General features: G+C 35.8%; 1 protein-coding gene across 3 annotated transcripts in view; it reads right to left on the bottom strand.

The window, feature by feature from the left end:
* The window catches only part of slc37a3 (solute carrier family 37 member 3), a 28,158-nt gene extending 15,964 nt beyond the window's left edge, over positions 1-12,194 (bottom strand). Inside the window, exons 1-8 of one of the 3 annotated variants that reach the window (XM_079623673.1) lie at positions 12,044-12,194; positions 11,754-11,888; positions 8,989-9,109; positions 8,148-8,240; positions 3,018-3,101; positions 2,478-2,623; positions 1,675-1,771; positions 1,277-1,361 (exon numbers count right to left, since the gene is read on the bottom strand). In XM_079623673.1, coding sequence (XP_079479799.1) covers positions 1,277-1,361; positions 1,675-1,771; positions 2,478-2,623; positions 3,018-3,101; positions 8,148-8,240; positions 8,989-9,109; positions 11,754-11,809 — 682 coding nt within the window. In that variant the 5' untranslated portion in view covers positions 11,810-11,888; positions 12,044-12,194. The remainder of the gene's footprint in view (positions 1-1,276; positions 1,362-1,674; positions 1,772-2,477; positions 2,624-3,017; positions 3,102-8,147; positions 8,241-8,988; positions 9,110-11,753; positions 11,889-12,043) is intronic. The other 2 variants (XM_079623674.1, XM_079623675.1) reach the window with 2 other exon arrangements.
* Between the last annotated feature and the right edge of the window lie 412 nt (positions 12,195-12,606).

Here is a 12,606-nt window from a genome sequence, read left to right as displayed (position 1 = left end):
TAAGATTTTTTTTCTGGTGGCCCCGCCACTAAAAAAAAAACATGTTTACATTGTTTCTGACCAATGTTAACTTATATTTGAATGAATAAGGTTTTTACGACACCAAAATATTAGATACCAGTGAAATTTCACAATTCTCCATTCCAATTCAACAACATAGCAAAAACTATTAGCTTAACTCATATAAAGTTAAAAATATTAAAGACAAATAAACAGTCAGTTTCACGCATCAGAATTTCCATTAAGAGAACAGTGAGCATTGATGCTCCATGGTTTTCACCACTGTAAATACAAAAATCTGAAAGGCTATTTGAGAACATGTAAAAATTGTGTGACTTCCTTTTATATCTGTGACAAGTGCTTTGTGTGGCAGAGTAGCTGAGGTAACCAGTGAATTTGCACTTTCATTCAGTCTGTCTAACATTTTTTGCACATGAGAAAATCAGAATGAATTTACATACAAAACATTTTTGTACAGTACGTGTGAAATGGCCTTAAAGGAGTAGTTTTCTCCATATAGTGGACTTCAATGGGGTCCAAATTGCAGTTTAAATGCAGTTTCAAAGGCTCTACACGATCCCAGCCGAGGAATGAGGATCTTATTTAGCCAAACCATCAGCATTTTCAAAACAAAAAAATATATATACAGTATATATATGACGTGGCGGGAAATGTAGGGTAGGGCGAAAAACTTCATCTAATTTTCTCCTCCAACTTCAAAATTGTCCGACATCGTTGTTTTACCTTTTTTTTTTTTTGTAAAGGGCAAATTAGTCTTTGCTCGTTCGCTTTGTAAACACTATGTCTGTACTTCCGCCTACGTCAAGCGTGACCTTTAAACGTAATTACGTAATGTGTGTCTCATCACAGCTAGTGCGAGACAAGCATTTGTGGTTAAAAAGTATATAAATGTGTGTTTTTTTTAATGACAGATCGTTTCGCTAGATGAGACCTTTATTCCTCGGCTGGGATCGTGTAGAGCCTTTGAAGCTGCACTAAACCGGCAATTTGGACCTTCAAACTGTTGGTTCACGTTGAAGTTCACTATACTGAAAAAAATCCTGGAATGTTTTCCTCAAAAACCTTCATTTCTTTTCGACTGAAGAAAGAAAGACATGAATATCTTGGATGATGTGCGGGTGAGTAAATTGTCAGGAAATTATCATTCTGAAGTGAACTACTCCTTTAACTGTACATGGATGTAAGAAATAAAAGAGGCATTGATAAACTAAAACACTGAGAAGCAAAGAATTGGCAGCGTCCATAATGAACTTACCAATTTCTTTTGGGGATGTGAGCAGGCCAAAAAACACCACCACACCACCCGCAAACTGCACCACTGATGTCACGAGGAAAGCATACTGAAACACACATACACACATTCAAAAACACACTTATCAAGACTATATCTATGAACATTTATTTATTAGAGGATCTATATTGTTTGTATACACAGCTAATGATCCCCTCCTCTAAGCATAACCCTCACACAAACATTTATGAATGTTAATATAATATAATATAATCCAATATAATATAGATTCACTTTCACAGAAATCTTTTTACATTTTGCCATTTACATTAAGGTGTTATTTAGCATGTTAACTAAGCTGTTTTCCTCATGGGAACATTAATTGACGTGATCTAAAATGAAGTAACGTACTGTGTTCTTACCTCATAGCCGTACTTCAGGACACTGGAGGCAAGAAAAGCACCCAGAATATTCCCCACGGATGCACATGCACTCCACAGTCCAAACACAAAGCCTCGGCTGGCAGACAAAAGATATGACTAATGTATAAGCAAAATTACTGCCATAAGGAAACATACAGTACTGTTACATGTCTGTGAATTCCTTGAAATCAAAACATACGGTTTCTCTCAAAGAAAAACGTACACATTAGGTATGTTGGTGATATAAATGATTGATCATGTGTCCCACCATGTGTGCAAGAATGCCATGTCATGTAACGACTATATCATGGTGTAATTACGGGTGCACATGCACAATGGCGATTTTGTTTTGATATTGGGTGTATATTTTTTTTGTGCACCTGCATCAGTTGTTAATGTGTAATGTGCATCATCTGTATAAACACTCTATATCATGACAATTCAAAGTCATAATTTGACAGATAATTGAATTTTGCAACTACACCAGGGTTGGCACATGCTATCTTCATTGTTTTATCACCCAATTTACTACATAAATTGTACAAAACAGCTAAAAGTGCATTTAATAAGCCTAAGAAAAGAGGCAAGTTTGCACTGGCATAAAAACACACAGCACAGTGTAATTTCAAAGCATTTAGCACCTAATTAAACTAGATCAAGGATAAGTTGCAGATATTTTTGCATAGAAATTCTGCATGTTTGCATGAAAGTCTGAAGTCATGCATACAATTTTTTTTTAAATAATCAGGACTTCTGGAATCATGTGTGTGTATTACAGGATGAGGTGAAATACTGACACCTACCCAGATTTCCCAAACCAGTTGCCCATGATGGCGACCACACATGGCCAAACTGTAGATTGCAGCAGTCCATTTATCACCCACAAAACGCAATAAAAGTACACATTATAAAAGTGAAGCCATTCTGTCAAAGTGCCAAAAATAAATTCCTAAAGAGAAGAGAGGGTGAATGTAATTAAATAAAGACATTCATTTTTGTTCCCTTTCATAGGTTCGCTCGACACTGTGTCAGTAGCCGACGTTATGGGAACACCAACCAGGTGTGAGACACGATTTTCTCATTGGCTGTATGGAAATTTTACCTCCGGAATCCAACTGTTGCACATTGGCGCATTGATTCTATATCAATTCAAGCAATTGTCCCACCTGGAGGGTGTTTCCATAGCACCAGCTACTAGCTCTTCAGGGAACAAGGGCTCCAAACATAACCAAGAGGTTTTCTTTGCTTTATACCTAATGCATTCAGCTAAACTTAATAAAATATTAGATGAATCACAATTAAATATTTGAATTGATTCACAGCTCTAATTACAGAATACCAACCGTGATTGCTGATCCACATAAACCGAATGACAGAACATAGCGGAGGTTGAACCGATCACCCATCACCCCGCTGACATACAAACCCTGAAAGAAAACCAAACAAATCACTGTCACTGTGTGTGCGATCCTCTGCGACAATATCACAATTATTGTTTTATATGCGATTTGACATTATCAAGTCTCACTCACTTTTCAAAAACCAAACAAAAACTGCTTGGATATGCTAGTGCACGACTGATAAGGATTTTTTGATGGCCGATGCCAATATAAAGTCGATATAGATGATATCACACTGTTTAATTCAAAGATACTATTAGAAATAAAAGTTGATGTTGATTAAGAGTGATAAATAAAAACATGTGAAATAATCCTATAATATATAATATACACTGGGACAGGGTCCTGCGTGTGCATTTAGTGTATCCTTTCACTGCATTAGAATGCGTTTAGAACGCACGGAGCAGTGTTTTGTTACTGAATTAATCTGCATTTTTTAACAAATCATTTGAGTGAATGATTCAGTGATCCTTTCATAAAGACGGTCACTTGCTTTTGAATGAATGACTCATGTTTACATGGACAACAATATTCCGATATTAAGCCGATTAAGATAATACTCTGATTAAGAAACGACCATGTAAACCGGGATTTCTGATTACCTAATCCGGCTAAAGTCAAACTCGAAGTAAACACAAATCGAATTAAGACATGTGGAGTATTCTTATTTTAGTTGCATTATAGACATGTACACACACTTTAATCAAGTCTCCTAAGTCGTGTGGGAGTTTTCGCCGCATTTTGCGACAGGACACATACACACACGGCAGTGGTCAACCGTTCGACGGCAAACAAGAGAGCATGGCTTCAGAATTTGTCAGCCCTCGTCTATTTGCATGTATAGCATAATAACAAATAATTAACTGCACTTGAAGCTTTCGTAAATTTAAAAATAAAACACCCAAACCTGTAATGGCCATGTGCCATTAATCTATCTATGTTCTAACATGTGGAGGGGCGCTCAAGATGGCAGCGTGCGCGGCTGTGATATTTTGAGCAGAGACAGAAACATAGGCTCCATTTAATCTAATAAGATTTAAATTGTATGGTTGCTTAGTATTGCTAGTTATGCATTTTGTAGAGACACTTTTAACAAAGGTTTGTGTTCAAACGGTACTTAGCCGCTTGGGTCGACGGGCATCGCGCAAGATGTAGGACTCTATGGAGATGGAGACTGAATCTGCGAAAGAAAAAGATCTCCACTGATCTTATAGTTGTAATGTGTACTAATACTCACTAATACTCCAGTGAAACGTCCACCAAAGAAAGCGAAGAATGATGGAGTGAATGAACTGTCTTTGACTGAGATGCAAGAGAACATCATTCGCGTTCTGACGGCGAAAATCGTCGAAAGAGCCGATTAAAATGACATGGCAGTCAAACAAAACTGTCTACAAATCGAAGAACTCAAAAAGTCACTCGATAACTGTTATAAAGACATTGCTGATATAAAGAAGGAAAGTGCATGTCTTAAAACACAGAGCGTGGAATATGAAAAGAAGATTCACGAGATGGAGCAGAAGTTGAATGATGCTGAGATGGATGGCGATGGAACTGTCTTTATGGAGCCCCTGAGAGATCAGAAGACGACGTTGTGAAAGAAATAAGCAAAGAGATCCTTCCAGAAGCTGAGTGCACCTTTGTGACCTGGTGCCATCGATGTAGTGTGATCATTAGGTTTCTTTCAAGGACGGCAAGAGACTTGGTAAAAATACCAAAGCAAATGAATATCTACAAAGAAAGCTTCTCCGTTTTTTAAGAGGATCTGACCGCTGCAGGCAAAGAAGCACGCACCAAGTTATGGCCTCTTGTAGAAAAGGCACGCAAAGAGGGAAAGAGAGCATACTTTGTAGGTAAGAAGGCTTACAAGAGGTTCGAGTTCCCTAATGTTTCAGAAGCTGAAATGTAGAGTACTTGGAGCAAGTATCTTTCTTACTTTTGAGTAAGCAGTAGCCTATGTAGGCTGTATAGGTTACAAGTTATGTTAGGAATGGTACCTTATACAATGTAGATTACGTTTAAAAATGTGTTTGCTAAACCATCCTTTCTGTTCAGATGCAACTATAAGTATACCATTTGTATTTATAGGTTGTTACATTTTCAAAGGACACGTGTAAACGTTGATGTCTATTTCAGTTTTTTTTTATTAATACCAGAGATTTACGTGATCTTTTGAAAAGGAAATCCTTATTTTTATACTGTAAAGGAAAGGGTGTCGATTTTTATTTTGTGCAAGAAATGCTTGAAAGGAAGATGAAAAGTTCTGAAGAAGTCAATGGGGAAATGACATATGGTTCTCACATTTCAGCACTAGATCTACAGGGGTCGCGACACTGAAAGGACAAGTTCTTAGCCACCAAATCGATAGTTTGGGAAGAATGATATTATTGCATGTTAACATTGATCAAACTCATTACACTCTTGTGAATTCATATGCCACCAATAATAGACAGCTTAATGAAACATTTTTCTCAAATGTTGAAATTAGATTTAAACGAATTAAAACTAAATTTCCCTTAGCAAAAATTGTTATAGGGAACTGATTTCAATAGTGTATTTGATGAGGATTTGGATCGATGGCCATCAAGAAGCAATGAAACTCGTTGTGAAATCAGAAATGTATGTACCCGACCCGTGTAGGTTTAGTTGACATCTGGCAACTCAAAAATCCAGACCTAAGAATGTATACATGGAGCAACAAAGATTATTCCAAACGCATTGATTTTTTCTTAATATCACATGAACTGGAACACTGTGTCCAGATGGTTTCTATGGAGCCGTCAGTCTTAACTGACCATAAGGGTATATCAATCTTGATTAATATTCACGGTCCAGCTGAATTTAAATTAAAAAGGGGTTATTGGAAATGGAATAAAAAGTTATTAGATTATCACAATTTTAAACTGATGGTATCAAATGTAATTGACAAGCACTGGTCTCAGGCTAAAATAACAAATGTTTCTGAAGAACATTGGGAAATAATGAAATACAAAATTAGGAACCTAGCTAAATTCAATGGGGGAAATCGATTGCTTCAGTTAAAAGACAAAAATAATATTGTTATCAAAGAAATAATGCGCCTATTAAGTAAAGGTCATTTGAACACGCAGGAACTAATGGATTTATCATTGTTACAAGTACATCTGGAAAACATTTATTAAGAAAAAGCAGAGGGTGCATGTGATGGTCTGGCACTGCTTTATTTTATCTTTAGTTAGCCTACTTTATATTTTTACTTTGAATGCTTATGTCTCATTATATTGTTCCGGTTCATGGCATTACAGTTTTTCTCAATTGCTAAAACACTAAACCCTATTGTCTGAACCAAATGCTCAGTTGCTTGAACCCACTGATTGAATCAATCACTCTTTTGGCAAAACCATAAGCACTTTTCACCTGTTTAGACACAACTTGCCAACACATTTTCATTGTGATGCACCCGTGCTGCATAATGATGAGCACAGGTGACAAAAGTCAAACACAATTGAAGCACATGTGTCACCACTTGAACACAACAACTCAAAATTGATTGTGGCTAATGATGTGAGGGAACATATACAGTAAGCCAGTTCAGAGAGGACTGGTTTGTGAGGCCCTACAATGGATAGAAATCTGAGAGGAAGAGTTTGTGTGAGAGGAGGTTGAGGTGGTCAGCGAAGACAAAGAACAGTAATATCTGATGAAATCAGAGCTACTGTGATTGACCATGTTCTTGTCCATGGTATGAGCATGAGGGAGGCTGGACAAAGGGTACAACCAAACACCAGTAGATTCACTGTGTCCACCATAATCCGAAGATTTAGAGAAGAGAACAGATAATTACCTTTTTTTGACATTACAGTATGTAAATGTTGACAGCAATTACTGTATGACTATACTATATAGGCTATTGTACCACAGTTTACTGTAAGTAAATATGTTTCAGTACATCACTGTACCAATGTACTGTAGTATTGTAATGGAAGGTTGGTCTAACTCTTTGTAGGCCTAGTATTCCATGTTTATTTTTTGTAACTCCATGTTCTCTTTTTGTAGAATTGAAAGACTGAACCAGGTTTTATCAATCTTTGCCTTCCACCGTACTCGCCTTTCCTAAACCCCATTGAGGAATTCTTCTCCTCATGGCGGTGGAAGGTATATGAACGGTAAATCAAAACATTTTGGCCAGACAAAATGTGGCCTGTGATGTGGATGAAGTCCTGTGGCCTGACCCAGTACGGATACATGATGCTGTGGCTGAGTAATGCACTTATTTGTATATTTTTGTACTTTATTTTTACATGGGCTTACTGTACACAAGTGGCAAACACATAAGATTTCTGTTTGTTTTTACAAGTGCTACGTGTAAATGCACAAGATTTCTGTTTTGTCTTTTTGTACAAGTGTTAAATGCACAGGTGTTTTTTTTTTTTTTTGCAACATGCATTTTAGCCTACAGTGAACAATAAACATTTATTTCTCCAGCTTCATGTCCTGAGCATTGTGTTTTCTATTTTTCTACGTAGTGTATAGTGACTGTTCTGTAGTGTTTTTAATTTTGATTGACTCGGGGCACGATTTGACAACAGTTCAGTTTTGAGCACAGATTGAACTGTTTTGAGGTGAAAGTTTGGTTTTGCAAGAAGAGTCTGAGGTTTTGTGAATGTAGCTTGAAAATTGGGTTTTGTGTTCACAGTTTAGAGAAAAGGGGATCAGCTTTCAAGAAATGTGTCTTAGCAATCGAGAAAAACTGTAATAAAAAAATAAAAAAAAGTTCTAACATGTAAAACGGGAACATGAAAGGAATATTTTAAAAGCAACTCATGTAAACACCTTAATCAGAATATTGTCTTATTAAGAATAAGGTCACTAATTAGATTCCTGCTGTCCATGTAAACACACTGAGTGACTCACTCATTACGACAAATATTTCAGACAATTGAGATTTAATTTTTTGTCAATATCACACACCCCTACTGTCACAGTAGCATTTAATAGTTCAATATGGTGCACCAGCAGCTTTATTTGTTCATAACACTGTCCAACTCCAACCCACAAAACCTGCCTGCTGCACCCATTCTGTTTTTAACTTACCACAGCATAAGAGAAGAGAAAGATTGAGTCCAGAGCACCCAAAAACAAAGTGGCCTCCTCCGCATCAGCAAACAGTTTGTTATCCTCCCATGTCTACAAATGTAAAAACAAAAAATAAGTGAGTAGCATATTATAAATGAATATTAACAACTGAAAAGTCTGCATTGGACTTCAGTGCTTTGTACAACTAGCCTATATTGCAAGTTGTGAGAATGTTAGTTTGTATTTTTGCCAAAGTGTGTACTGACTTAATGCTTAAGTGTGAAAGTGTGTTGAGCTTTCACAGACTTAAAGATTCATCGCCTTTTTCACAAAAGTATTCATGTGAAATATAATATTGATACAGTACTGTGAGGCATTGAAAAGACAAGCATCAATGCAGTGTTGTGAGGACAAATTCAGTTTTTCTCTCATCCCTACCTCACCTGGCAGAGCACATTTTCTCCAAAGCACGCAGTGAAGTTAACAGATAAGACATGGACTACTTGATTTTGAATAAGACTATGTTAAACCATAACAAATGTGAAAGACCTTATACAGTTTATGTGCATTACACTAATGGCTGCAATCTACATCTCAAAAGTTTTTTTTTCTTCTTCTGATTTTCTGTTTTAATATTTTTTATTGAATTAAGATTTAAATTTTCGAGTTCAGTAACATTCTTTTATTGAATGTAGAGTTTTTTATTTCGACAACAAAATTACTGGAAATGCTCATTACAAACATCATTATCTATCAGGCTAGGGAAAATGTTGCTCCTTTATATAGAAAGAAATAATTTAAAAAAAATTGGGAAATGAAACAAGTAAGAGAAATTGGGAAGTATGTATTATATGCGTACCACTCCAGGAGACAAAGCTACAGCACTGCCGTTCTGCTGCAATCCTGACGGTGTCCATTGTGCTGAGATGCTCACTTTCACATTACTGAAAGTCTTACGTGACGAGTGAAGCAGGACATAGCTGGAGAGAGAGTGGGGAGAATAGACCGTATGAATGGAGAGAGGAGTACATGTATTACGCAAGCTCATTAACACGATGTCCTTCACTTAGCCTAGTTCTTCATGTGTATGGGTCAACACATACACATACTGTAACTCCTCAATGTTTTTCATTTCTGCATGATTATACATGAATCATTACTTTTCAAAAGCACATGAAACCAAAATTAATTCAAAGCATGCATTTCTAAGAACTTGCCGCGTGTGTTTTAAACTAGATTTTCCTTCTTTTTAAAACATTTTCCATTTCTTTATCGTGAACACTCTTATAGTTCCTTGCAAAAGTATTCATACCCTTTCTTGTGGCACTTATTTTGTCCAGTTAACTGGTGACAAATTGAATTACTTGACATGATTTGGAAAAACACACACCTGCCTATACAAGTCACCGCTGAAAAATCATTACAGAGCAAAAACCATGTGGTCAATTATGAGGTCAAAGGGACTACCTGCACAGTTCAGAAACTACAAAAAAAACTTAGGTAAAGAGTTCACATGAGCACAGACGGGCCCGGGGCTCAATAATTCATAAATGGAAGAGGTTTGAAACGACCAGGGCAGCATTTCCCAAAAACATTGTGAGCTAAGTGATGATCATAGAGACCATTGTTATCATTGTGATTGGAGGAAATGCCTTTAGAAAAATGTCAGCATCATTAATTTTAATCAGATGACTTTAGCAATCCTTTGTCGCATTACACGGCAATGGTGACAGTCCAATAATGGGAAAAGCTCTTTTTGCATTTTCCCACCTTAAGTTTGCATGCTTATAACTCAAAAGTATATAAAAGATATCTTAACATTTTATAGATTCTGTTTTTTTAACAAACTCAAGATCCTACGATTCAGATCTAGAAATATGGGAATCTCAGTGTGGTTTCGTGAGAAAATTGTTAAATTGTACACATTTTCAGTGGTTAAAAACCATATGTGGGTCACTTTGCATACAAATAATATTGTTTTTCCTTTTGAAAAGAAATGTCTGAAGAACAAATAAAATTTAAACTAGAAATGTTGTTTCCCTTTATCAAAACAATAACATAGAACGTAACTGTCTGAACGCCTAGAAAATTCTTTTTCCAAAGTGTACATGCCTATAACTCAATAAGTATTACAGATATCGCAATATCAATAGATTCTGGTTCTTAACAAACTTTCCGTTTCCTTTCGCATCTTCATTTTTAAAGCCTAGGATTTGGGATAGGCTACTCAATGTGGCTCCATTTACAAACTGTTAAAGTTTTCCCATTTTTAACGTGGTAGCCTAATTTTGCACGCAGAAAATACTTTTTGAATATCTGAATAAGAACAACGTTGAAACTAGAAATGCACCTTTATTTATTCACATAGAATCAATAATGTCAATATCTTGATTTTTTTATCTATACATTGTCTATACAATGTTATAAACAACAAGGAAAATGTTTAGCTGGTGCAATACCTTCATTTCATTTTTGGATTTCATATATATCGAACAAGCTCTGGAATGTATACTGGTAAATTATCCCTTGAATGTCTTTTGGTGTGAAGTGATATCAGCTATTCTGTTAAATATGCTCCTCAGCAGTGGATATACTACTAAGTCTATGTGCTCCTTTTATAACAAGACGAAAATAATACCAAAACAATCCAGGTGAGGCAAATATTGGTTTATTGAATACACATCCTGTTTGCCATGAAACTTATTTCAAGCATGTGGTTACGATACTGTGTATTTGATCTCTTAATAAAATAAAGAAACTTATGAATACACTATTGTTAATTTCAGTGTATTTTGCCACTCAGACAGGTATGTTCTATGCAATCATTCTGATAAAGGGAAACAGGATACATTTCTTGTCTCAACATTATTTGTTAGTCAGACATTCCTCTTTGAATACAAGTATTCGCTGTATGCAAAAGAAACAATTGACCGAACCAACATCTAGAAGGATATTTAGATACCTTTAATATTTCTCAATGTACAGGCATGCAAACTTTGTGGGGAACACAAAAAGTGCTTTTTCCCTAATAAAATGTTACTTAGCCGACCTACCAATCTCTGTATAAAAATAAAAGAATGATAATGATGATGATGCCATCTTTCTAAAGTCATTATCATGAATTTTTTTTATGTTTATGCCATTGTGGAGTACTCGTAAATATTGATCCATGGCATTTAATATTTTGGCTTTCGTCCCTATTTTTATTTGTCTTTCTTCACCAAAAATAGTAACAAAATAATTTTAGCCAGGTATGTTTCTGAAATGTAGTTTATTTGACATGTGACCCATAACATTTTAAGTAATCAGAATACAGCTAAGTTAGTTAAATGACATACAGCACACAGAACTTTGCACTACAAGACATTGTTCTGTATACTTATTATGCACAATAAAACAGTGCCTGACACGTCAGCAAACCATTGATGTAAAGCAGGTCTTTTCATCCACTACAGATCCAGGGACTCCCACACAGACAGAACATTTTATATTAATATTATAGAAAAGCTAGCAATATCAAAGCAATATTAAAGAAAAGCTCCCAGTAACGCAGGCAGAAACTGATTAAGTTAGCAGAGTAAGAAAAGACCAGAAGGTGGTGGGAACAGGACAGCATAACGTTACCTGAGGAAGGTGAGGAGGAAGGCTAGCAGTTGATGATAGGTGTAGAGGGGCCACATTATAAGGGTCTGGATCAAAAGGGGGAGGAAGAGAAGGGGCTGGAGTCTTCAGGACACTCTACTGGACCATCTACAAACACTAAGTTACACACCACATCACTGTCAAATCTATCCATCGACAGACTGATAGATCAATCGACTGTAACACTTTAATGATCGTCTGTAGCTTATCAAGATAACGTTATATATTTACAGCCTTCCACAGATACACTAATAGTAGGCAGCTATACTCACCAGTAATCACTTGCTGTAAATAAATCTCTGTCTGGAAGATATTATCGTCATTGTTTTGAAATGCAACGTAAACGCGTTCAATCGTAAACACGGACGTCATCCGGAAGTTGCACGTTTCAAAATAAAAGTCACTTTATTACGGGTCCGAGTCATAGGTCCGAGTACAATTATTATTTTTCTGCCAAAAAAGCAGTTTGCATAAGTTCTTATTATTATGGAAAGATACCAACCGCCTTTTTTTATTGCTCTCTTACAGCTTTATAATACAACAAAAGCAATAACAACAGTAATTATTAAAGTTAAAAATAATAATAAATAAATAAAAGTTAACTCACAAAATGTCTAAGAATTTACACATCCAAAAAAGTGAAAAGTTTGTAGGCTGTGCAATAGTACAAGTTTTTAGTTTTTTGCTATCAAAAGATGACACTGTAATCATGTAATGTTTTACCTTATTTATTAACAAAATAATAGGTTTCAAGTTTGAAAACTTATGTTTATGAATATAGAATCTAAATAGAAAAATAATTAAGTTTATTATAAAGCAGACACTTCTGCTTCAA

The sequence above is a fragment of the Phoxinus phoxinus genome (assembly GCF_949152265.1).
Source record: "Phoxinus phoxinus genome assembly, chromosome: 9".
Taxonomy (NCBI): domain Eukaryota; kingdom Metazoa; phylum Chordata; class Actinopteri; order Cypriniformes; family Leuciscidae; genus Phoxinus; species Phoxinus phoxinus.
The sequence above is the reverse complement of the archived record's forward strand: the minus strand, read 5'-3'. Positions and strand labels throughout refer to the sequence as shown.